At 39.2% G+C, this 24,455-nt stretch overlaps 1 protein-coding gene across 5 annotated transcripts in view; it reads right to left on the bottom strand.

Moving 5' to 3' along the window:
- The window catches only part of LOC131221235 (protein RRP6-like 3), a 119,401-nt gene that overhangs the window by 75,011 nt on the left and 19,935 nt on the right, over window positions 1-24,455 (bottom strand). For 4 of the 5 annotated variants that reach the window (XR_009159124.1, XM_058216432.1, XM_058216430.1 and 1 more), the window contains one exon: window positions 17,291-17,377. The exons of the other annotated variant lie outside the window; for it this stretch is intronic. Coding sequence is in view for 3 of the 4 variants with exons in the window: in XM_058216432.1 (XP_058072415.1) it covers window positions 17,291-17,377 (87 nt within the window). In the remaining variant the exon portion in view is untranslated. The remainder of the gene's footprint in view (window positions 1-17,290; window positions 17,378-24,455) is intronic. 5 annotated transcript variants of the gene reach the window in all.

Below are 24,455 nucleotides of genomic sequence, written 5' to 3'. Positions count from 1 at the left end.
TAGACCAATTCATCTGATATAATCAAGGTAGGTAATCGCAGTACCCTAGAAATGAGATATTTTGTATTACATTCCCATTAATATATTTATCATTGATATTAGATATTTGAACAATTAAAGGAGTTTTTAGTCAATCCAATTCTGTCAGGTTCATAAAATCATCAGACAAGGTGAGACAACATTCTCACCAAAGAATAGACTGTTATGCCATCGTGTGGGGGGGGGGGGGGGGGGGGCCTAGTACTGGTAGCAATGAAGAAGATGGAGCACTTGGAGGTCTAGGAGGACCAGGATATGAAACGTCTTGCAAACTGTATGGATATGGACAATATAAGGAGCCTGTTAAGCCACTTTCATGTTGGGCTAATCCTAGTCAATGTATTCCATATAGATACATATTCGGATCCATTCCAAGTAATTCGTCTTTGGAGTACCACTCTCAGTCACAGCAAAAATAGTACGAGCAACGGTACTAAGGGCATCCACAGTACAAGTATGGCTATGGTGGGCATCGTGGCTACGACTATTGCACTGGAGGATATTCTTATTCGAGAACAGGGTCGACACCACAGATGCCCAGTGAGGATTGTGATCAGTTTATCCTTGAGATTCGTTAACTTGGTCTTTCCCTCCGATTCTAGCCATTGTGAATATGTGCAAGGTGTGTAAGTGCCACAACCGTAGCTAGATGATGACAAGGACATGGAGGTCGAGCAAGCACAAGAAGCAAGATTCATTCTGGTAGTGATTGATTAGTGGTGAGTTTTTACTTAGAATCCTTCTTCCTCAAGTACTTTTCTACATACAATTCTTCAACCACAGTACACCGCTCACCAAGCACTGCTAAAGTTGTTAAAATAACAACTCTGACCAACAATCAACAGAGGTACAACCAAATTACGAAACGCATGTAGGGGAGTAAATCAAATATTATTTTTTTATTATTATAGTGAATATCTGCAAGGTGTGTAAGTGCCACAACCGTAGCTAGATGATGACAAGGACATGGAGGTCAAGCAAGCACAAGCAGCAAGATTCATTTTGGTGGTGATTGATTAGTAGTGAGTTTTTACTTAGAATCCTTCTTCCTTAAGTAAGTACTTTTCTACACACAATTCTTCACCCACGGTACAACACTCACCAAGCACTGCTAAAGTCGTTAAAATAACAACTCTGACCAACAATCAATGGAGGTTCAATCAAATTACGAAACGCATGTACGGGAGTAAATCAAATATTATTATTTTTTCTTCAGGATGACAGGACAGAATGAAAGTCTAGACCAATTCATCTAATATATTCGAGTAGGTAATGGCAGTACCCTAGAAATGAGATATTTTGTATTACATTCGCATTAATATATTTATCATTGATATTAGATATTTGCAAAATTAAAGGAGTTTTGTAGTCAATCCAATTCTATCAAGTACATAAAATCATCAGACAAGGTAAGACAACATTCTCACCAAACAATAGACTATTATGCCATCATAGGGGGGGGGGGGGGGCTAGTACTAGTAGCAATGAAGAAGATGGAGAACTAGGAGATCTTGGAGGACCATGTCAATCAAGACAGCATATATTTAGCAGGGATAGCATATATTTAGCCATAATCAGGACAGCAGCATATATTTAGCGAGGACAGCATATATTTAGCAGGGACAGCATATATTTGGCCATAATCAGGACAGCAACATATATTTAGCAGGGACAACAGGGATAGCATAATCAGGACAGCATTAACATATATTTAGCTATAATTAGGTCCTCTAATTATGGCATGATTGTGCCAATCTTGTACAGTTACTGATTGTATATATCTTGTAGAGTTATTGTTTCCTAGTTTCTTAACCCAGATTGATGTTAATGGCTGCAATTCAGCCTTGTAATTAGCCTAGAGTTTCTATATAAACAGAGGAACCTTAGAATTGACCTCAAAATTGAGGACATTTCAATCCAAAATACTTACAGACCAGGATATGAAACATCATGCGAACTGTGTGGATATGGACAATATAAGGAGCCTATTAAGCCACTTTCATGTTGGGCTAATCCTAGTCAATGTATTCCATATAGATACATATTCGGATCCATTCCAAGTAATTCGTCTTTGAATCACCACTCTCAGTCACAGCAAAACGAGTACGAGCAGCGGTACTAAGGGCATCCACAGTACAAGTATCGCTATGGTGGGCATGGTGGCTACGACTATTGCATTGGAGGATATTCTTATTCGAGAACAGGGTCGACACCACAGATGCCCAGTGAGGATTGTGATCAGTTTATCCTTGAGATTCGTTAACTTGGTTTTTCCCTCCGATTCTAGCCATTGTGAATATGTGCAAGGTGTGTAAGTGCCATAACCGTAGCTAGATGATGACAAGGACATGGAGGTCGAGCAAGCACAAGCAGCAAGATTCATTCTGGCGGTGATTGATTAGTGGTGAGTTTTTACTTAGAATCCTTCTTCCTCAAGTACTTTTCTACATACAATTCTTCACCCACAGTACACCGCTCACCAAGCACTGCTAAAGTTGTTAAAATAACAACTCTGACCAACAATCAACAGAGGTACAACCAAATTACGAAACGCATGTACGGGAGTAAATCAAATATTATTTTTTTTTATTATAGTGAATATCCACAAGGTGTGTAAGTGCCACAACCGTAGCTAGATGATGACAAGGACATGGAGGTCAAGCAATCACAAGCAGCAAGATTCATTCAGGTGGTGATTGATTAGTAGTGAGTTTTTACTTGGAATCCTTCTTCCTTAAGTACTTTTCTACACACAATTCTTCACCCACGGTACACCGCTCACCAAGCACTGCTAAAGTTGTTAAAATAACAACTCTAACCAACAATCAACGGAGGTTCAATCAAATTACAAAATGCATGTAAGGGAGTAAATCAAATATTATTATTTCTTCTTGAGGATGACAAGACAAAATGAAAGTCTAGACCAATTCATCTGATATATTCGAGGTAGGTAATGGCAGTACCCTAGAAATGAGATATTTTGTATTACATTCGCATCAATATATTTATCATTGATAATAGATATTTGCAAAATTAACTGAGTTTTGTAGTCAATCCAATTCTATCAGGTACATAAAATCATCAGACAAGGTGAGACAACATTCTCACCAAACAATAGACTGTTATGCCATCGTGGGGGGGCTAGTACTAGTCGCAATGAAGAAGATGGAGCACTAGGAGGTCTAGGAGGACCATGTCAATCAAGACAGCATATATTTAGCAGGGACAGCATATATTTAGCCATAATCACGACAGCAGCATATATTTAGCAGGTACAGCATAATCAGGATAGCATATATTCAGCAGGGACAGCAGGGACAACATATATTTAGCCATAATCAAGACAGCAGCATATATTTAGCAGGGACAGCATAATCAGGACAGCATTAGCATATATTTAGCTATAATTAGGTCCTCTAATTATGGCATGATTGTGTCAATCTTGTACAGTTACTGATTGTATATATCTTGTAGAGTTATTGTTTCCTTGTTTGTTAGCCTAAATTGATGTTACTGGTTGCAATTCAGCCTTGTAATTAGCCTAGAGTTTCTATATAAACAGATGAACCTCCGAATGAGGACATTTCAATCCAAAATACTTATATGGTATCAGAGCCTTCTATTACCTGTTCTGAGATTTCTGGGTTCGGTTGGGACTAATCTGTTGGCCTCCTTGGTTGTCGATACCTTCAAAGGAAGGTGTAGATAATTCCGGTTGGTTATAAACTGTTGTTTGGGAGTTTCTGCTGAGGGTAGGAAGTTTCTTTCTTGCTGGAAATTTTCATTTTGTGGTGATTAGGGGCTGTTGGCATGTCCAGTTCTTGCTGGAAACTCTCATTTTGGTCTCCTTTTATTTTGGACTTGCTGGTTATAGGCTTGTTTTTGGACTAGGGATGAGGTGGATTTAGTATTATCAGTCTTTATTACTGTGTTCCGGGCACCATGTCTACTAGCAACTCGGATTCTTTTGGTGTGCGCTTCACGGGCAAGAATTATTCTGCCTGGGAATTTCAATTTCGCCTATTTGTCCTGGGGAAAGAGTTATGGGGTCACATAGATGGAAGTGATCCAGCTCCTACTGAACTGTCTAAATTAGCTCAGTGGAAAGTGAAAGATGCTAGAGTCATGACATGGATTTTAGGATCTGTTGATCCTGTGATTGTCCTAAATCTGAGGTCGTACAAGACTACACGAGATATGTGGGAGTATTTAAAGAAGGTTTACAATCAGGACCACACAGCCAGACACTTTCAGTTGGAATATGAGATCCCCAATTACACTCAGGGCGATCTCTCCATACGAGATTATTTTTCTGGGTTTCAGAACTTGTGGGGTGAATTTGCTGACATTATTTATGCTAAGATACCAGCTGCATCTTTCGCTGTTGTTCAGGAGGTTCATGAATAGAGCAAGAGAGATCAGTTTCTAATAAAGTTACGGCTGGAATTTGAGGCAACTCGCTCCAATTTGATGAATCGTGATCCTCCTCCCTCTTTGGATGTGTGCTTTGGGGAATTACTTCGTGAAGAGCAGCGTCTTGCAACACAAGCTACTTTTCAGCAGAACCGCATGACCTCTAATGACGTCACTTATGCAGCTCACAAGAAAGGCAAGGATCGAGATATGCGGAAGGTCCAATGCTTCAGCTGCAAGGAATATGGGCATATTGCTGCTCACTGTGCCAAGAAATCTTGCAATTATTGCAAGAAGCCGGGACATATTATCCAAGACTGTCCGACTCGTCCCCAGAAACGCCAAACTAATGCCTATCAAGCTGGGGTGGGTACTTCTGCTTCCGCTAATTCCTCTACAGTTGGTGATCGTCTTACTCCTGAAACAATTCAACAAATGATTATTTCAGCCTTTTCAGCCTTAGGGCTTCAAGGTAACAGTACACTACTATCTTTACCTTGGCTTGTTGATTCTGTTGCGTCTAATCATATGACTAGTTCCTCCAACACTCTTACCAATGTTCGGCATTATCATGGCTCATTGTACATTCAGATTGCTGATGGTATAGTCAGTTACCTATTCATGTTGTTGGGGATATTAATTCATTAGTTAAAGAAGTTTTTGTATCTCCTGAGCTTTCTACTAGTCTCATTTTCGTCGGACAATTGGTTTATAACAACTGTAATATTGAGTTTTCTTGTGATGGTTGTATTGTGCAGGATCAGGTATCCGGGAAGATAATGGTGAAGGGGCCTAAAGTTGGACGATTGTTTCCTCTACATTTTTCCATTCCTTGCATTTCTTTGGCTTGTACTACTATAAACAATAAGGGTGAAGTATGGCACAAACGTTTGGGTCATCCTAACTCTATTGTTCTATCTCATTTAGTAAACTTTGGTTTGTTGGGTAATAAAGATCAATTTTCCTCTCATCTCTCTTTTTGATTGCTCAACATGTAAATTAGGTAAGAGTAAATCCCTTTCCTTTCCTACTCATGGTAGTCGTACTGAAAGCTGTTTTGATTTGATTCATAGTGATGTGTGGGGTATTACTCATGTTATATCTCATGCAAATTATAAATATTTTGTCACATTCATTGATGATTATAGTAGGTATACCTGGATTTATTTTCTTTGTTCTAAATCTGAGGTATTTTTTTGTATGTCAACAATTTGTGGCTTATATTGAAACTCAATTCTCTTCAAGTATTAAAGTGTTAAGGTTCGATTCAGGTGGTGAATATATGTCTCATGAATTTCATGCCTTTCTCAAGCTGAAAGGAATTGTTTCTGAGCGTTCTTGTCCTTATACACCTCAGCAGAATGTTGTTGCTGCACGTAAGAATCACCACTTGTTGGAGGTTGTTCGAACATTATTGCTTGAATCTTCAGTTCCTTCTAGATTTTGGGTGGAAGCCTTATCCACAGCAGTTTATTTAATTAATAGATTGCCTTCAAGTGTCTTGCATTTTGAAACTCCCTATATCGTCTTCATCATCAGCATCCCAACTATCTTGATATGCATACTTTTGGTTGTGTTTGTTTCGTTCATTTGCCATCACTTAAACGATACAAACTTTCTGCCCAATCTGTTAAATTCGCTTTTATGGGTTATAGTAATTCACACAAAGGTTATGTTTGCTATGATCCATGCTCTAACAGATTTCGTATTTCTCGTCATATTGTTTTCTTTGAAAATCAGTCTTTCTTTTCTACTCATGTTGCATCATTGCCTGAGTTCAATGTTCTTCCTCATTTTGATGACTTGACTCCTATTCCTTAGCGATTCAAACCTGGATTTGTGTATGAATGCCGACAACCGACTTTGCCCCTTCCTGAGCTTGACCCAACATCTGAGCCTGTTCAGCCTGTTCCTTTTGCGGCTGATCCGGGTTCTGACATTGTTCTTCGCCAGTCTACTAGAGTCTCTCATCCTCCTAATTGGTATGGCTTTTCTCATACATCTCTTCATGCTACTTTGTCCTCTATTTCAATTCCATCATGTTATTCCGAGGCCGTTAAGCATGAATGTTGGCGTGAGGCGATGGTCGAAGAACTTCGAGCTCTTCAGGACAATCACACATGGGATGTTATTCCTTGTCCGGCGAATGTTAAAGCCATTGGTTGTAAATGGATTTACTTGATTAAGCTGTGTTCTAATGGTACTTTGGATCGCTATAAGGCCCGGTTGGTTGCACTTGGTAACAAACAGGAATATGGGGTGGACTATGAGGAGACCTTTGCTCCAGTCGCCAAGATGACTACGGTGCGGATGGTTATTTCTATTGCAGTGTCCCAAGGCTGGCCACTTCATCAAATGGACGTTAAAAACGCATTTCTTCATGGTGATCTCAAAGAGGAAATTTACATGGCCCTACCGCCTGACCTCCTCCTCTTCTTCTGATGTATGTAAATTGAAGCGATCTCTGTATGGGTTGAAACAGGCTCCCCGGGCATGGTTTGATAAGTTCCGGTCTACCTTACTTCAGTTTTCCTTTGAGCAAAGTCAATATGACTCCTATTTGTTTCTTCGTAAGACCTCTGCTGGTATTGTTCTTCTTCTTGTTTACGTTAATGATATTGTTATCACCGGGACAGATTCAAACTTGATCACTTGTCTACAGTAGCATCTTCGGGCCTCGTTTCATATGAAGGATCTTGGTCCTCTTACATACTTCTTGGGGTTGGAAGTTCACACGAATCTTTCGGGTATCATTCTGAATCAACATAAGTACACACAGGATTTGATTGCTTTAGCTGCTCTTCAAGATACTTCTTCTGTGGATACTCCTCTAGAAGTAAACACGAAGTATCGTCGTAAGGAGGGTGGTCTCCTGTCTAATCCTACTCTGTTTCGACAGCTGGTGGGCAGTTTGAACTATTTGACTATTACTCGGCCTGATATTTCCTTCGCTGTCCAGCAGGTTAGTCAGTTCATGCAGACTCCACGCCATTTACATTTGGCTGATGTTCGTCGTATCATCCGATACCTTCAAGGATCCCCTAGCAGTGGGTTCTTCTTCCCAACCAACTCTCCTCTTCGCCTTGTTGCATATAGTGATGCGGATTGGGACGGATGTCCTGATACTCGACGGTCTGTCATAGGTTGGTGCATGTTGCTTGGTGATTCCTTGATCTCTTAGAAGAGTAAGAAACAACCTCGTGTTTCTAAATCTTCTACTGAATCCGAATATCTTGCTATGTCCGCTGCTTGTTCTGAGATTGTCTGGCTTCGTGGGCTTCTGGTTGAGCATGGTTTTTCTCAGTCTGATCCTACACCTCTCCATGTGGATAATACTAGTGTCATTCAAATTACTGCTAATCCCGTTTTCCATGAACGAACGAAGCACATTGAGGTGGACTGGCACTCTATTCGAAAAGCATTAGACACTCGTATCATTTCTCTTCATCATGTTTCCACTAACCTTCAGATAGTTAACGTGTTTACCAAGGCCATGACACGACTGCGCCATCAGTTCCTTGTGGGCAAATTGATGCTTCTTGATCGACCAGCATCAATTTAAGGGGGGATGTCAATCAGGACAGCATATATTTAGCAGGGACAGCATATATTTAGCCATAATCGGGACAGCAGCATATATTTAGCAGGGACAACAGGGACAGCATAATCAGGACAGCATATATTTAGCAGGGACAGCATAATCAGGACAGCATATATTTAGCAGGGACAACAGGGACAACATATATTTAGCCATAATCAGGACAGCAACATATATTTAGCAGGGACAGCATAATCAGGACAGCATTAGCATATATTTAGCTATAATTAGGTCCTCTAATTATGGCATGATTGTGTCAATCTTGTACAGTTACTGATTGTATATATCTTGTAGAGTTATTGTTTCCTTGTTTTTTTTTTAAAATTTTAACACAAGCACAAACACCCCCCACACACTCACGCTAGTGGAATTTCACCACCTATAAATACTCGAACCCTTGACCGGGTGTTGAAACTCCGGAGAGTTATTGTTTCCTTGTTTGTTAGCCTAGATTGATGTTAATGGCTGCAATTCAACCTTGTAATTAGCCTAGAGTTTCTATATAAACAGAGGATCCTCAAAATGAGGACATTTCAATCCAAAATACTTACAGACCAAGATATGAAATGTCTTGCAAACTGTATGGATATGGACAGTATAAGGAAATGGATATGGACAGTATGAGGAGCCTATTAAGCCACTTTCATGTTGGCCTAATCCTAGTCAATGTATTCCATATAGATACATATTCGGATCCATTCCAAGCAATTCGTCTTTGCAGTACCACTCTCAGTCACAGCAAAACGAGTACGAGCAGCGGTACTAAGGGCATCCACAGTACAAGTATGGCTATGGTGGGCATGGTGGCTACGACTATTGCACTGGATGATATTCTTATTTGAGAACAGGGTCGACACCACAGATGCCCAGTGAGGATCGTGATCAGTTTATCCTTGAGATTCGTTAACTTGGTCTTTCCCTCCGATTCTAGCCATTGTGAATATGTGCAAGGTGTGTAAGTGCCGCAACCGTAGCTAGATGATGACAAGGACATGGAGGTCGAGCAAGCACAAGAAGCAAGATTCATTTTGGTAGTGATTGATTAGTGGTGAGTTTTTACTTAGAATCCTCCTTCTTCAAGTACTTTTCTACACACAATTTTTCACCCGCAGTACAGAGCTCACCAAGCACTGCTAAAGTTGTTAAAATAACAACTCTAACCAACAATCAATGGAGGTACAACCCAATTACGAAACGCGTGTATGGGAGTAAATCAAATATTATTATTTTTCTTTATAGTGAATATGTGCAAGGTGCGTAAGTTGCACAACTGTAGCTAGATGATGACAAGGACTTGGAGGTCGAGCAAGCACAAGCAGCAAGATTCATTCTGGTGGTGATTGATTAGTAGTGAGTTTTTAGTTAGAATCCTTCTTCCTCAAGTAAGTACTTTTCTACACACAATTCTTCACCCACGGTACACCGCTCACCAAGCACTGCTAAAGTTGTTAAAATAACAACTCTGACCAACAATCAACGGAGGTTCAATCAAATTTCGAAACTCATGTACCGGAGTAATGTACGGGAGTAAATCAAATATTATTATTTTTTCTTGAGGATGACAGGACAGAATGAAAGTCTAGACCAATTCATCTGACATATTCGAGGTAGGTAATGGCAGTACCCTAGAAATGAGATATTTTGTATTCCATTCACATTAATATATTTATCATTGATATTAGATATTTGCAAAATTAAAGGAGTTTTGTAGTCAATCCAATTCTATCAGGTACATAAAATCATCAGACAAGGTGAGACAACATTCTCACCTAAGAATAAACTGTTATGCCATAAATTGGGGGGGGGGGGGGGGGGCTAGTACTAGTAGCAATGAAGGAGGAGCACTAGGAGGTCTAGGAGAACCAGGATATGGACGGTATAAGGAGCTTGTTGAGCCACTTTCATGTTGGGCTAATCCTAGTCAATGTATTCCATATAGATACATATTTGGATCCATTCCAAGTAATTCGTCTTTGGAGTACCACTCTCAGTCACAGCAAAACGAGTACGAGCAACAGTACTAAGGGCATCCACAGTACAAGTACGGCTATGGTGGGCATGGTGGTTACGACTATTGCACTGGCAGATATTCTTATTCGAGAACAAGGTCAACATCGCAGATGCCCAGTGAGGATCATGATCAGTTATCCTTGAGATTCGTTAACTTGGTCTTTCCCTCCAATTCTAGCAATTGTGAATATGTGCAAGGTGTGTAAGTGCCACAACCGTAGCTAGATGATGACAAGGACATGGAGGTCGAGCAAGCACAAGCAGCAAGATTCATTCTAGTGGTGTTTGATTAGTGGTGAGTTTTTACTTAGAATCCTTCTTCCTCAAGTACTTTTCTACACAATTCTTCACCCACAGTACACCGCTCACCAAGCACTGCTAAAGTTGTTAAAATAACAACTCTGACCAACAATCGATGAAGGTACAATCAAATTACGAAACTCATACATGGGAGTAAATCAAATATTATTTTTTTTTTCTTGAGGATGACGGGGCAGAATGAAAGTCTAGACCAATTCATCTGATATAATCGAGATAGGTAATGGCAATACCCTAAAAATGAGATATTTTGTATTGCATTCGCATTAATATATTTATCATTGATATTAGATATTTGCAAAATTAAAAGAGTCTTGTAGTCAATCCAATTTTGTCAGGTTCATAAAATCATCAGACAGGGTGAGACAACATTCTCAACAAAGAATAGACTGTTATGCCATCGAGGAGGAGGGGGGGCTAGTTCTAGTAGCAATGAAGGTGATGGAGCACTAGGAGGACCCGGATATCAAACGGCTTGCCAACTGTATGGATATGGACAGTATAAGGAGCTTATTGAGCCACTTTCATGTTGGGCTAATTATAGAGAATGTTAGTGTATACTTTTTTAATGTAAGTGCATGTGCACACTTTCCTCTTCTCCTGCGGTGTACTATATGCTCTATTATAATAAAATATTGTGTTAGGGCATATTGATCCGAACACAACATTTTTCCCAAAACTCCTCTTTCTTCTTCTTTTCTCTCTCCTCTCCTCTTTTCTTCACACTACGATCATCAAACAATTCTCTACTTAGTATCAGAGTATAGTTCCAAGCATTCCGCATCTAACAGGTTGAGAGGTGACACGTCACCTTGCTAACACCAGCAGCCGTACAACTGACATCAGCGTTGAACGAACGCATGGACTCTATTTGAGCTAAAAGTTTAGGGGTTCGATAGATCTTAATTTTAAAAGATTTGTCAAGATTTTTACAGAATTTTTTAGACCTCCTTTCATGGTGTTTTGGGCGAAATAGAGAAATTCGAAAATCGGGCCCATCTTCCCTCTTTCTACAATCTACCTCAAATCAGTAACTTTTCTTTGGTTTCTTTGCTGAAGGTGGACCGAAATCTTCCTCCCAAGCTACTCATGGAGGGTTTTTTTCCCTAAGATCCACATTTGAGAGGGTTTTAACCTCAAATGGACGTGCGGCTGGGCCGTTTTTGAGTGGGTTTCATGTTATTTTGGATGATTGCTATTTGTTTGAGGTTTATCTCTTATTCCCTTAAAGGATTGAGTGAGATAGAGTTGCTTGAATCAATCCTTCATATTTGGAGTCTCCTATGGCTAACAAAGGGCCCTCATCTCTTGGCATGGGGTCTCTTGAATCCAACCCTTAACAGATTACCTCCACTAAATTGAATGGTGACAACTATCTTTTTTTTGAAGACACGGGGTGTCCCCACCTCTTTTTGAAGTGAGACTAATCCCTGCGGATACACGCAATCACCCACAACCACGTGTATCAAGTAAAGCCAGGGAGGGGAATCGAACCCTCACCTATAGGGAGCAAACCTACGGTGAAGACCATTCGCCCAAACCTCGTTGTAGTTTGGGCACAAGCTGTAAAATTGTTCTTAAGAGCCTGTGAGAAGTTATAGTATATTTTAGATGATCCTCCAAGCTCTACAGATGCTACCTCCAAGTCTTGGACAAAGGAGAATTATCAAGTTATTGCATGGTTTTTAAATAGTATGGATTCCTCAATTAGCCACGCAATGATGTTCTTATCATCGGCTAAAGGCATTTGGGATACGCTTCATGATATGTTCTTGAGTCTCAGAATTTTTCACGGGTATTCCAAGCTTATTCAAGAAATTGGTCGGTTCCAACAAAACTCAAGATCATTAAAAGATTACCATTCGACGCTTCGGGGCATGTGGGATGAGTTGGACTTGTAATAACATCTTCCTCCCAAATGTAAAAAGGATCATGAACATGCCCATAAGCAGCAGAATGATACTCGTATCATACAGTTCCTAGCTGAGTTGAATTCCGATTATCTTCATGTTCAAGATCAGGGTGTTACGCCGGATCCTCTTCCCCCGTTAATGACAGTCTATGCCATGTGTCAGCGCGTTACTGTCTCTGTTCTTCCTTCTCATTCATTTGTGACACCAGAGCGTTTGGCACATCTTACTGGCGATCAGTCCTCTCTTGGCTTTCGGATACCATCCTTGAGTTTAGGGCATAGTTCTGGTTATGGTGCTCGTGGTAGAGGTCGCGAGGGAGATCGCAGTCGTGGCAGTTGTAATCTTCATAGTCGTGGTGGACGTGGACGAGGACGTGATGATTCTCGCATTTGTTCGCATTACGGTGGAACTAATCACACTGTTGATTATTGCTAGCAAATCCATGGTCGTCTTATGTATGTCGCTGCTTCTGTTGCATCCACAGTTGCTCTTAAGACAGTCTTCCACCCCGACAGCTGAGCAGTCTACTTTGGGGGAAGTCTCTCATCATTTCTCAGGCTGCATATGATGCCCTTATGTGGCTTCATGTTCGTGATCTTCCTAAGCCATCTCACACAGCTTCGGCCCAGTCAGGTACTGATCTTCTTACGTCATCCTCTCCTACCTCCTGAGTCATAGACTCTGGAGCTTCCTCCCATATGACTAGTAAGTCTCAATTCTTTTCCTCTAATTCTCCTTCTCCCCACACTCAGTATGCCACAGTCATAGATGAAACCCAAACTCCCATCTCTGGGATTGGTTCCATCCCTCTTTCTTCTTCCTTGGCTCTGTCCTCAGTCTTGCATGTGCCTCGTTTGCCATTAAACTTAGTTTGTTAGCTCTCTTACTAAATCATTAAATTGTTTCATTACCTTCTTCCCTTCTTATTGTTTGTTCCAGGACCTATAGACGAAGAGAGTGATTGGTCGGGGGCACGAGCAATGAGGCATTTATCTTCTCGATGATACACCCATTGCCGCTTCTAGTACCCTGTCTCTGGATCGAGAGTCCATGACACGATGGCACTGCCGCTTCGGCCACCCATCAATAGCTAAATTGAGAATTTTGTTTGCCTCCTTATCGGTCACTAAACTGTTATGCTGTGATATTTGCAAATTGTCTAAACATCATCATGCTAGCTGGGAGGAAATCTCGGCCTTTTGTTCTGGTTCACTCGGATGGGGACTAACTCCGGTTACTTCCATTTTTAGATTTAGATATTTTGTTACCTTCATTGATGATTATTCACGCATAAATCTTTTGAAATCTAAAAGTGAAATGTTTGATACGTATAAAGTTTTTTATCATGAAGTGTGCACTCAATTTCTATGTACCATCAAAACCCTCTATTCTGATAATGGGGGGAATACATGTCTACTGCCTTTCTGTCATTCTTGTAGGAACATGGTATTTTGTCTAGAATGTCGTGTGCTCACACACCTCAACAAAATGGTATCGCAGAACGAAAGAATCGTCATCTTCTTGAAGTTGCTCGCACCCTTCTTCTTGGTATGCACCAACTACACATTTTTGGGGTGATGCTCTTCTAACTACTACTTTTTTTATTAATCGTATACCCTCACATATCCTGTCTTACAAATCTTCATTTACTATATTGTATCCTCATGATAATCCATTTCCTCTACCACCTAAAGTTTTTGGTTGCACATGCTTTGTTCAATTTTTGGATGGAAGTAATGATAAACTTAGCCCCAGGGCAATTACATGTATCTTTTAAGGGTATACTCGGAGTCAGAAAGGGTATAAATGTTTTCACCCATTAACTCGCAAGAAATATGTCTCTGCCGATGTAACCTTCTTTGAGGACATTTCTTTTTTCTCAGCTCTAGGCCGATACCTCTGTGATCCTCTTGTGAGTCAGGGCGAGTATGACTCTTATCATCTTCCTTTTTCCACTAGTGATCACGGAGAAACTACCTCTTTCCTCCATTCAGCATTCTATTAGTGATTTGGGTGACCCGAAGCCTCTGCGGGTGTATCATCGTCAAGATAAATCTTCACACGCTTAGCCATCCACCTTTCTGTTCACCATTCTTTACTCTAATCCTAGTTAATGTATTCCATATAGATACATATTTGAATCCATTCCAAGTTATTCGTCTTTGGAGTACCACTCTTAGTCACAGCAAAATGAGTACAAGCAACAGTACTAGGGGCATCCACAATACAAGTATGGTTATGGTGCGCATGGTGGCTATGACTCTTGCACCAAAGGATATTCTTACTCGAGAACAAGGTCGACACTGCAGATGCTCAATGAGGATCGTGATCTTATCCTTAAGATTCATTAATTTGGTCTTTCCCTCCCATTTTAGCCATTGTGAATATGTGTAAGGTGTGTAAGTGCCACAACCGTAGCTATATGATGACAAGGACATGGAGGTCGAGCAAGCACGAGCAGCAAGATTCATTCTAGTGGTGATTAATTAGTGATGAGTTTTTACTTAGAATCCTTCTTCCTCAAGTAAGTACTTTTCTACACAATTCTTCACCCATAGTACACCGCTCACCAAGCACTGCTAAAGTTGTTAAAACAACAACTGTGACCAACAATCAAGGGAGGTACAATCATATTACGAAACTCATGTATGGGAGTAAATCAAATATTATTTTTTTTTCTTGAGGATGATAGGACAGAATGAAAGTCTAGACCAATTCAGCAGTTATAATCGAGGTAGGTAATGGCAGTACCCTAGAAATGAGATATTTTGTATTACATTCACATGAATATATCTATCGTTGATATTAGATATTTGCAAAATTAAAGGAGCTTTGTAGTCAATCCAATGTCGTCAGGTTCATAAAATCATCAAACAAGCTGAGACAACATTCTCACCAAAGAATAGACCGTTATGCCATCATAAAAATGGTAGGGGGAAAAAAACATATTTGGAATCCTCTAAATATTTTGGATTTTTCCCTTCTTTTTTTTATCTTTTTTTTTTTAAAACCAAAGAAAGTAACCGATACGAAGGCACAACGACCATTTCACATAACGATATCAAAGGGGACCATTACACCCACCGATATCATTATGGCAAACCTTTCTATTGAGAGCAATGTTTCATAGTTCCCATGAATACTCTTATTCGAATTATAGTAGTACGCAATAATGTGTGTGTGCACTGGTGTGAAGGTGTATTTGTGTGGAAATCTCTTACATGCATGGTGTGGGTGTATTGTATTCTGGTGCTCATACTAAACACCGTTCCTTTTATTGTTAAATAAGGTTGATTATAATAATATTAGGGTGTGAGAGATTGATTATTCCCAAACCCTTCTCTCCTAAAAATTTCCCTTCTCTGTATGAAAACTTACATGGTATAAGAGCGAGTCGAATCCACAACCTAAGAGATCTCCATCCCCTCTTACAAGAGTATTAGTGGTGGATGTTATTGTACAAGACCAAGTAAATATGGGATACAATTGCTAGCATGTATTCTCAACATGATAATTTTATCCACACCTACCAATTGCAACGAGAAATCACAAATATGCAAGAGGGTAAATTTTTAAAAAGAAGAATACTATGTAATTCTCCACAAGAGATGGGATGAATTGGATCATTGTATGCTAGTATTTTTATTTTTTTAGCACTGAATTTTCTTGAGAGAAAAACAATGATAAGACATGATTGCAAACTACAAAACCTAGCCCTTATAAAGAGAAGAACCACCAAGCCCTTAGTAGGAGGCAAGCATCTCCTCGTTTACATTTGCCAACCTTGCCCATCCAATAACAAGATGCTTGACCCTAAGAAAGATCACTTCAGAATAGTGAAGTTTGTTCTGGAACACATGATTATTATGCTCACACCACACCTCCCATAACATTGCACATAGGAGAAGGTTCCTTAACTCGTTCTTGAGGTTTCCAATCCTTACCCCACTACTTCAAGCCCTAATGACAGATCAATGTATGATGCCAAAATCCAAACCTCTCCAAGAAACATAATAAATGTCCTCCATATGTGACCTACAAAGGTACAACGCAAAAAAAAAAGTAGAAAAAAAAAAAAAAAAAAAAACAAAAACAAAAAAAAGTTGTACAAACGGCCTCCTTAGGAAACATAACACTCACACATCCATTTGTAATATGGAGGCCTCTCTTCCTCAAATTATCAATCATAAGCACCTTCTCCTTACCCGCATCCGAGGAACCTTAATCTTCCAAATAAGGTTGATCTTCCAGAAAGAACTTTGCAAGTGGCTAGAGCAATGAAAAATTTTGAGTTTTTAACTAGGCTTCACTTTGATTTTGAGCACAGCGCGTTCAAGTTCTTGGAAGGGATAATTTACCTTCCCTAGAAATTGTGCACAACTACATTAGAGGTGAAGAAAGTCATTGTGCATCTTCTAAAATTCAAAGTACCAAACTTGGGTACTGAGCTAAGGGTCAAGACAAGGATTTTGGATTCCCTTTTCCCAAGACAGAATGTAAGTTTACTCTGTGTTTGGAATGTTAGACCTGCTACTTTTTTAGAATTCGGTGAGCAGTGCAAGTTGAGCTACAGGCCCGACTTGTAAATATTGTTACTGAAATATCTTAAAACAATATACCAATGAATTATAACAAAACTCGCCATATTTTAACAAGAGGATCTTGGTGTGCAGATTCGTAAATGAGTAGCAGTCTTGCATAAAGAAATCAAATAATACAATTTAGTATATATTGCTAATACGATGCATGAATTTAAGCACATTAGTAACTCAAAAATAACATCTACTACCACAATTTTAATGGAAGTTGAGCGTAATAATTCAGTTAGCATGGAAAAAAAAAAATCTAAAAATAAAAAATAAATGAATAACCAAGAACGAAATACATTATTGATTCCCTTTTCCATAATGGCAACTGAATTTTAAATGAAGCAAACCCAGAAGTAAAGATGCCAACAGAAGTAATATAACAAAAGAGCAAGACAAGCTCAATATTGGACCTGTAACATTTTGTTGGTAGATACTCCACAATATGTTTCAAGCAAATATGCCAATGACTTGTGCTGTTTTGATAGCACCTCACATGCCTACAAGGGACAAACAGCGGCAAACAATAAATAATTCATACAGAAGATGAGTTGGAAAGATCTGTGAAGCATATTTATAAGGGACTTGCAATTTTGAACCAAGAAACTTCCACAATAAAACGACAATATTAAAGTAAGAATAGATTAAAGGTTGGCTCACATGTCACACTGTAAATCAGCCAATGCAATTATATCATGACAATCAGACAGCTTCTCATATTGCAAGTAATCCTGTGTTCATGAGCGAACCAAGCACATCAAAGTAGATTGTCATTTCATCCATAATGTCTTCAATAATGAAATATCCACTCCATATGTCAAATCTCAGTACCAACTTGCTGATGTATTCGCCAAAGTACTTTGTCGTAGCCAATCTGAGAGGTTTTCCAAATTGGGCATCAATGATATCTACACTCCAGCTTGAGGGGGAGTGTTGATGTGTTTGTACAACTGTATGGACAGGATCTATGGACATACATATGTATGGCCTAAATATGTTGTCATAGAGCTGTGTGACCAACCTGATCATGTACTTTTTGTGTGCATGAGTGTGTCATATCTGCAGAGCCACATATAATGGGGTCCATAAAAAGCCCACATAAGGGCAGTCTGCTCTTTTCACTGTAATTAGAGGACTCGAAGTAACGCCAAAAAGAGAGATACAAAGGGAGGAATGTAATATCCTTTCTCCCACTTTTTTGTTCCTCCTCCTTTTCTTTCCCTCATTCACCTTCCTCGATGCCACGAGGTTGAAGGGCCTGATAGTAGAATGAGGAGAAGTCCTAATAGGCAATGGTCAAAAGGATACCAAAGCTTTTCACTTATAAAGGATAAGGCCTTAGATAGGAATATTTAGTAAAACAGGATTCACAAACCAGCCTCACACAACTGGTACAGGGTTAGAGATATGACTAAATATATGCATGAGGGTACTGTTGTAAATGATAGATAAGCTTCTTGTAGCGGAGAGTCTTCCTTGGGAGCTGGCATTAAGCCCATACACTCCTGACACTTGTTATAGATGAAATCTCTTTCCTTTTTATTCTTTTTTTTTCTTTTTTCTTTTTTTCTTTTTTTTTTTTTTTTTTTTTTTTGGGGGGATGATTGCAGCACATAGTTAGGAAGAGGTCCCCTATAGTATGTTGTTTGCATATGACATGGTGCTGGTCAATGAGACTCTAGAGGTGGAAATTCTAATATAAAGGTTGGTGGAAAGCTCTAGAGTACAAAGGTGCATATATAAGCAACTGACAACGAGTATTCAGCATGAAACTATGGTAAGAACAATTAAAGAGGTGTTATATTAGTTAAAAACAATGGCCACTGGAGTCCGCAATTACCTTTGTGTATCAACATAATGGTAAGTTAGATGAAGAAGTTTCCACTACGATTAGAGCTGGACGGATGAAGTGGAGATGTTCCTCTAGAGTGTTGTATAATTGCTGCATGCCAAAGAAAATAAGGGAAAATCCAACAATATGGCTATTTAGATGGCTATGCTATGTGTGGCAGACTGGCAGCATTGGACAATTAGAACGCACATGAGCAGAGGACACACAGTGCTGAGATTACAATATCATGATGGGTGAGTGGATGGACTACTAAGAACAGAATCAACAATGAGACATTTGAAGAAGCCAAACAGCAGCCAATAGATTATATGTAGAGGGCTGATCGAAATGGTTGTCCATGTACTACAAAAACCATAGACAAGTAGGGGAACTTTAATTGGAGTTCAAAGGCAAGAAAGGATGATAAGTGGAAGAACTTAAAGGCCTTGGATGAGGATACGAACGCAAGATCACAGAGCACTAACCGATGACAATGTCTGATCAGAAAATTAAGCACCATAATTTGTTTGACATTGATCTAGGCCCTAAAATGTCCCAATAGTTTTGACCATTGACGATCCAAGCAATCTGCAGATCCATGAGTTCATATGGTTAAGAGCTATTTTATTTTGTAAACAGTTGGTGAATGACTTATTGAGCAAGTTTCAATTTTGGAATCAATTAGCAATTTCGTCACTTATTTTGTGGGCCAACTGTCAGGTATCAAATAATGTCAAAATGACAAAACTTGTCACATCTGAAAGCATGTTCAGGTATCTTTCAAAGCAGCCCAAATCATGTCAAACCGACATTAATTTACTTACCACAGTTTTAGGCAAGGGTTGTATGTTTGTTACTGTATTGGTGCAATGTTAGCCACTACTAATATATTGTCAGGATTAGAATAAATGAACGGTTAGGTTTAGATCAAGGTTTCTAAATGAATGAAAACTAAAGCTTCATTGTTATGATTTGCAATGGATCTTCTTCTCTTTTTTAAGGATTTATTATGGGTTTTGTTGAAGAGAGATTATTAGATTTTTGTTGATGAGAATCCACCAAAACTATTTTCATGAAATTGTACACCAAATTTATGTCTTCTTTACCATTTGGATCAGTTCCTAGTTACAGTTTACAAACTCTGGTGAGTTAGATGCTTTCCAGTGCTTTGATTGGGTTTTGCATTGGCTACTAGACTTCCATGCTTATTCAACACAAAATCAGCTAAATTTTCATTCGAAAATGGCGCCAATGGAAATTTAGTATTCTATACCTATACTGCATTACAGTTCCTAGAAATTCACTTTTCTGCAACCTTCCTGTGTCAACTTGTTGATCGGCGGATAGTATGAAAACCCATATGTGCATTGTGTACAGTGGAGACGTATATTTGCAACAAAAAGGCTTACTCACAAAAGTTCTCAGAAGGACCACGATGTGAGAAGAATATGGAGATGTGGCAACAAGTGTGAGCCCAGCCCAAAACAGTTACAATCCTCATCAATCGCTTAGTCGCACCAAAGGATTTACAATTCAGAAGCTGATATTATCTTTGGACTTGAGGCATGACAATACACTAAGACCTATGGCCACCATGTGAGAGTACAAGATTCTTGAACAGAAAGAAGAAAGTCCATTAAAGAACTGCTCGAAGAAGGCATTACAATCAATAATAAAAACACAATGACAGATCAGATGACTTGACAAACAGACAGATGAATAAATTAACAGAGATATTTGGTTGGACTGACTAATGGATCACTCAGATGGATCAATTCACGTATCAACCAATGGATCAATGAATGCATTAAGGGATGGATCAATAGATAAAGCTGTGGAAGAATTGGCAGATGGATCAACAGACAAATTGACAAATGATAGACAAGTAGATCAATGGCATATGTTAAAGTTCATATGGACGCATTGATCATTCGTGCTACAATGTAGGGCTAAATGGTTGGAAGATCAAAGGCAAGATTGGAGACAAGACGAATATATCGGGGGCACATGAAAATGAAGTATGTGATGATGCACAATGATTTGCATGCAAATGAAGTTTTTGCCGAATGACAGGTTTATATATATCAACTACTCTCGCCAAAAGCTGAAACAGGAATCCATTGATTGACATGCACTGCAAGTTGAGGTCAAGGCCAAGTTCTTCCCAATGAGGAGGACTGATGCAATTCATGGGTGCACCCACAACCTGTCCAAACAGAGATTTGGGCCCCACAATTATTCAATCACTGATCTAGGCCCAACAATCTGTTCAGATAGTTTAGTGGGCCCCAGGGGTTGCTCCAATCAGCCTATGAGCCCCAAGTGAGTGGTCCGGTCAGTCTATGAATCCACAAATCCATATGGTTTGTGGCTACTTTCTATGGTAACAGTTTGTCAGTGACTTGCTGAGCATGTTTCCTATAGTAACGCTGATCATTTTGACCAGCTCTTTTGTGTGCCATTTTTCAAGTGTCAAACAACATCAGAATGTGACGCAGGGATGAATGCGATGAGATCGATCACCGTCTTCTTCAAGGATAACTACTCCAAATCCACGGAGCTTCTCTGGACTCCTCATAGAGACTTGTCAAATCCACGACAAAAGAAAGCAAGAAAATAGAAATAAATTCTAATAAATTCATAAATTGATTGATGAATGACAAATTTGTATGTGCCTGTTACATCATTAATATAGAAAAAAAAAATCTTAATTATCAAAAATAGCAAATTTCTAACTCTAATAAAAATCCTAATTCTACTAAAACTCTTCTAAAGCCTAATTTCTAAAAATAAAAATTCCAAATAAACTTTGCTAGAAGAGTCCAAGCATAATTGCAAGTTATTTCTGAAAAGGAAGAAAATCAAAAACTCTAAAAATAAGAAAATATTAAAAAATTCGAAATTACTAAAAATAGTTTTTTTTATATAAAAATTCGTTTTTGATCTAAAAGCACGTGTTTTCTGACGAAATGGACAAATGCGACCCACTTTGTAGGTCGGTTCACCTTGGATGGCCCGTTTCAGTAAAGATTGATAGGTTGTATGCCCCGTAACAATTCCCGGATCAAAAGTTACAATCAATTTACGGTCCACCTTCTTTTGGCCCAACCATGCTAGGAACATATCTGTGATACGTTCTACATCAGACCCCTCCACTTGAAAAAAAAACTCGTCCTCAAGTCACTCAAAGGACTTGGCTCATGATTCTGGGATAACTTCTGACGCTGATGTTTATTAGCCCTTTTCCTGTACCTGGCATTAGGCTCTTGAGCTGACACAATACATGTACTCATGCTTTCCTTGACTTAACTGGTATCAATCAGTTCCTTCACTTCTGCCTTCAAGATCTTACATTTTTTCTGATAGTGTGGGCAATTAGGCAAACTTGCCCCTGAGATGGGATCAATGTAGTTTTGTATATCTCGTATGGGAGACAATTTATTAGGGAGTTCATCGAGCACAACCACCTTGAACTCCTGCAACACTGGTTCCAAATCCTCTGTAATGTTCACAGGCTCTACATATTTTTTCTTTTCAACTAACGCATATATATCTCCTATTTCCTCAGATTGTTTAACAAAGGTCTGTTCAATTATGAGAGATTGTCCCTCCACTTTATAAGTCTTGGGTTGGTTCTCCGTTCCCATAGGAGCCATACGTTTGCCACCGATGAATCCTGTGACCTGTTGCAACTCCGTTTCGACACGAGCATCCCTCACCGACAAATAATAGGATTTCTCTGCATATCCCCTTACTGATTGGTTATCCTGCCAATAAATTTGGTTTTGTTGGAATAATACATGATCGTAGTTGTTAGGGAGGAATCGCATGCACAATAACTTCTTCATCCGCAACCACATGCGAATTGGCGCCTTCATTTGTCTCGTTCACTCCAGTTGAAGTTGTTCCCACCAAGCTAAGGTTCTACCCGTCAACTTGTAGGCCACGAGTTTAACTTTCTTTTCTTCCACGATGTCCATGTAGTCGAATAAATGTTTGACTTTAAGCAACCAATCGAGAAAGTCCTTGAAGTAGAGTTAGCCATTGAAACTATGAAGATCGACTTTCATCTTGAATTCTTGATCCGTCCGATCTATCTGATTAATGCCTCGTCTAGGATGTTGTGCAATTATGTCGCTAGATCCCACCTTTTCTGGAGTGATCCTGTGGTTCACTGCTAGCATCGCCTACGATCAGTGCGATTACGAATTCCAGCAATTGCTGGTGGTGGATCACCACCATGAATACGAAGCTGCCCTAAGGCCTCCTTTATGCGATCTGCCATGCGATACAGCCCTTGCATGGCTTGCCAATTCTCTCACTGCACCGCTTCAAAAGCCGCCGCCGTTAAAGGTAAATTCCCTGAAGCACCGTCCATGGGATTGTTGCCCAACCCATCATTAGAAGCTATAGATCCGAGGAAAAGCCTCACTTTGATACCAATCGACACAGGGATGAACATGATGAGGTCGATCACCGTCTTCCTCAAGGATAACTACTCCAAATCCACGGAGCTTCTCTGGACTCCTCACAGAGACTTCTTAAATCCACGAGGAAAGAAAGCAAGAAAATAGAAATAAATTCTAATAAATTCGTAAATTGATTGATAAATGACTAATTTGTATGTGCCTGTTACATCATTAATATAGAAAAAAAATCATAATTACCAAAAATAGCAAATTTCTAACTCTAATAAAAATCTTAATTCTACTAAAACTCTTCTAAAGCCTAATTTTTAAAAATAAAAATTCCAAATAAACTTTGCTAGAAGAGTCCTAGCATAATTACAAGTTATTTCTAAAAAGGAAGAAAATCTAAAACTCTAAAAATAAGAAAATATTAAAAAATTCGGAATTACTAAAAATTTGTTTTTTTCTAAAAATTTGTTTTTTAGCTGAAAGCGCGCATTTTTTGACGAAACGGACAGATGCGACCCACCTTGTGGGTTGGTTCACCTTAGATGGCCCGTTTCAGTAAAGATTGATAGGTTGTGCGCCCCGTAACAATACCTAGATCAAAAGTTACAATCAATTTACGGTCCACCTTCTTTTGGCCCAACCATGCTAGGAACGTATCTGTGACACGTTCTACATCAGAATGGCACAAAGTGGGTCCGCTTCAAATGCCTATTAGGTTTGTTAATGAGCTGAGAAGCATGTGGCTGCTACATGAATTGCGTGAATTATGATTGATTTGCCATTTAAAAAATTATAAAATAAAATAAAAATATGACTGATCAAGATCAAGCGATATGGTAGTGACGGGATGTAGGGGCATTAATGTTTTAATGAAACGGACTGTTAAGATTAGAATCAATGAATGATTAAGATTAGACTAGGGGTTCGTTTTGCTTTAGGGAAAGTATATAGATGTGTAAACGACTATGCTATGAGACTGTTATGAATAGATGACCAAAAATTGAAGTGTTTTTTCTATTTTGTCCTGGCATAGAATTGTTGAAGAGAGATGCTTCAATATTCGGTGGTGAGACTCAATAGAAGCCATTTTGGTGAGACTCCACATAGATGGTCCATCTTTTTACCCTTTATGTAACTTCCTAATTATAAATAGGGACTGTTTTCAGTTGGGTTTTGCATCCAGTTGTGGTTTTCTAAGCATATTTAACACATAATTCTCAAGATTCAATTTAGATTCTCATTTGAAATGGGTGGTGTTGTTGTAACTTCAGGTTATTTTGTCCATCTATAGTGGACAGTAGAGTCATCAACAAGATTAAGGTCAAGTAC

The sequence above is a fragment of the Magnolia sinica genome, chromosome 12 (assembly GCF_029962835.1).
Source record: "Magnolia sinica isolate HGM2019 chromosome 12, MsV1, whole genome shotgun sequence".
Lineage (NCBI taxonomy): Eukaryota > Viridiplantae > Streptophyta > Magnoliopsida > Magnoliales > Magnoliaceae > Magnolia > Magnolia sinica.
Note: the sequence above shows the minus strand (reverse complement) of the source record. Positions and strands in the feature narration are given on the sequence as shown.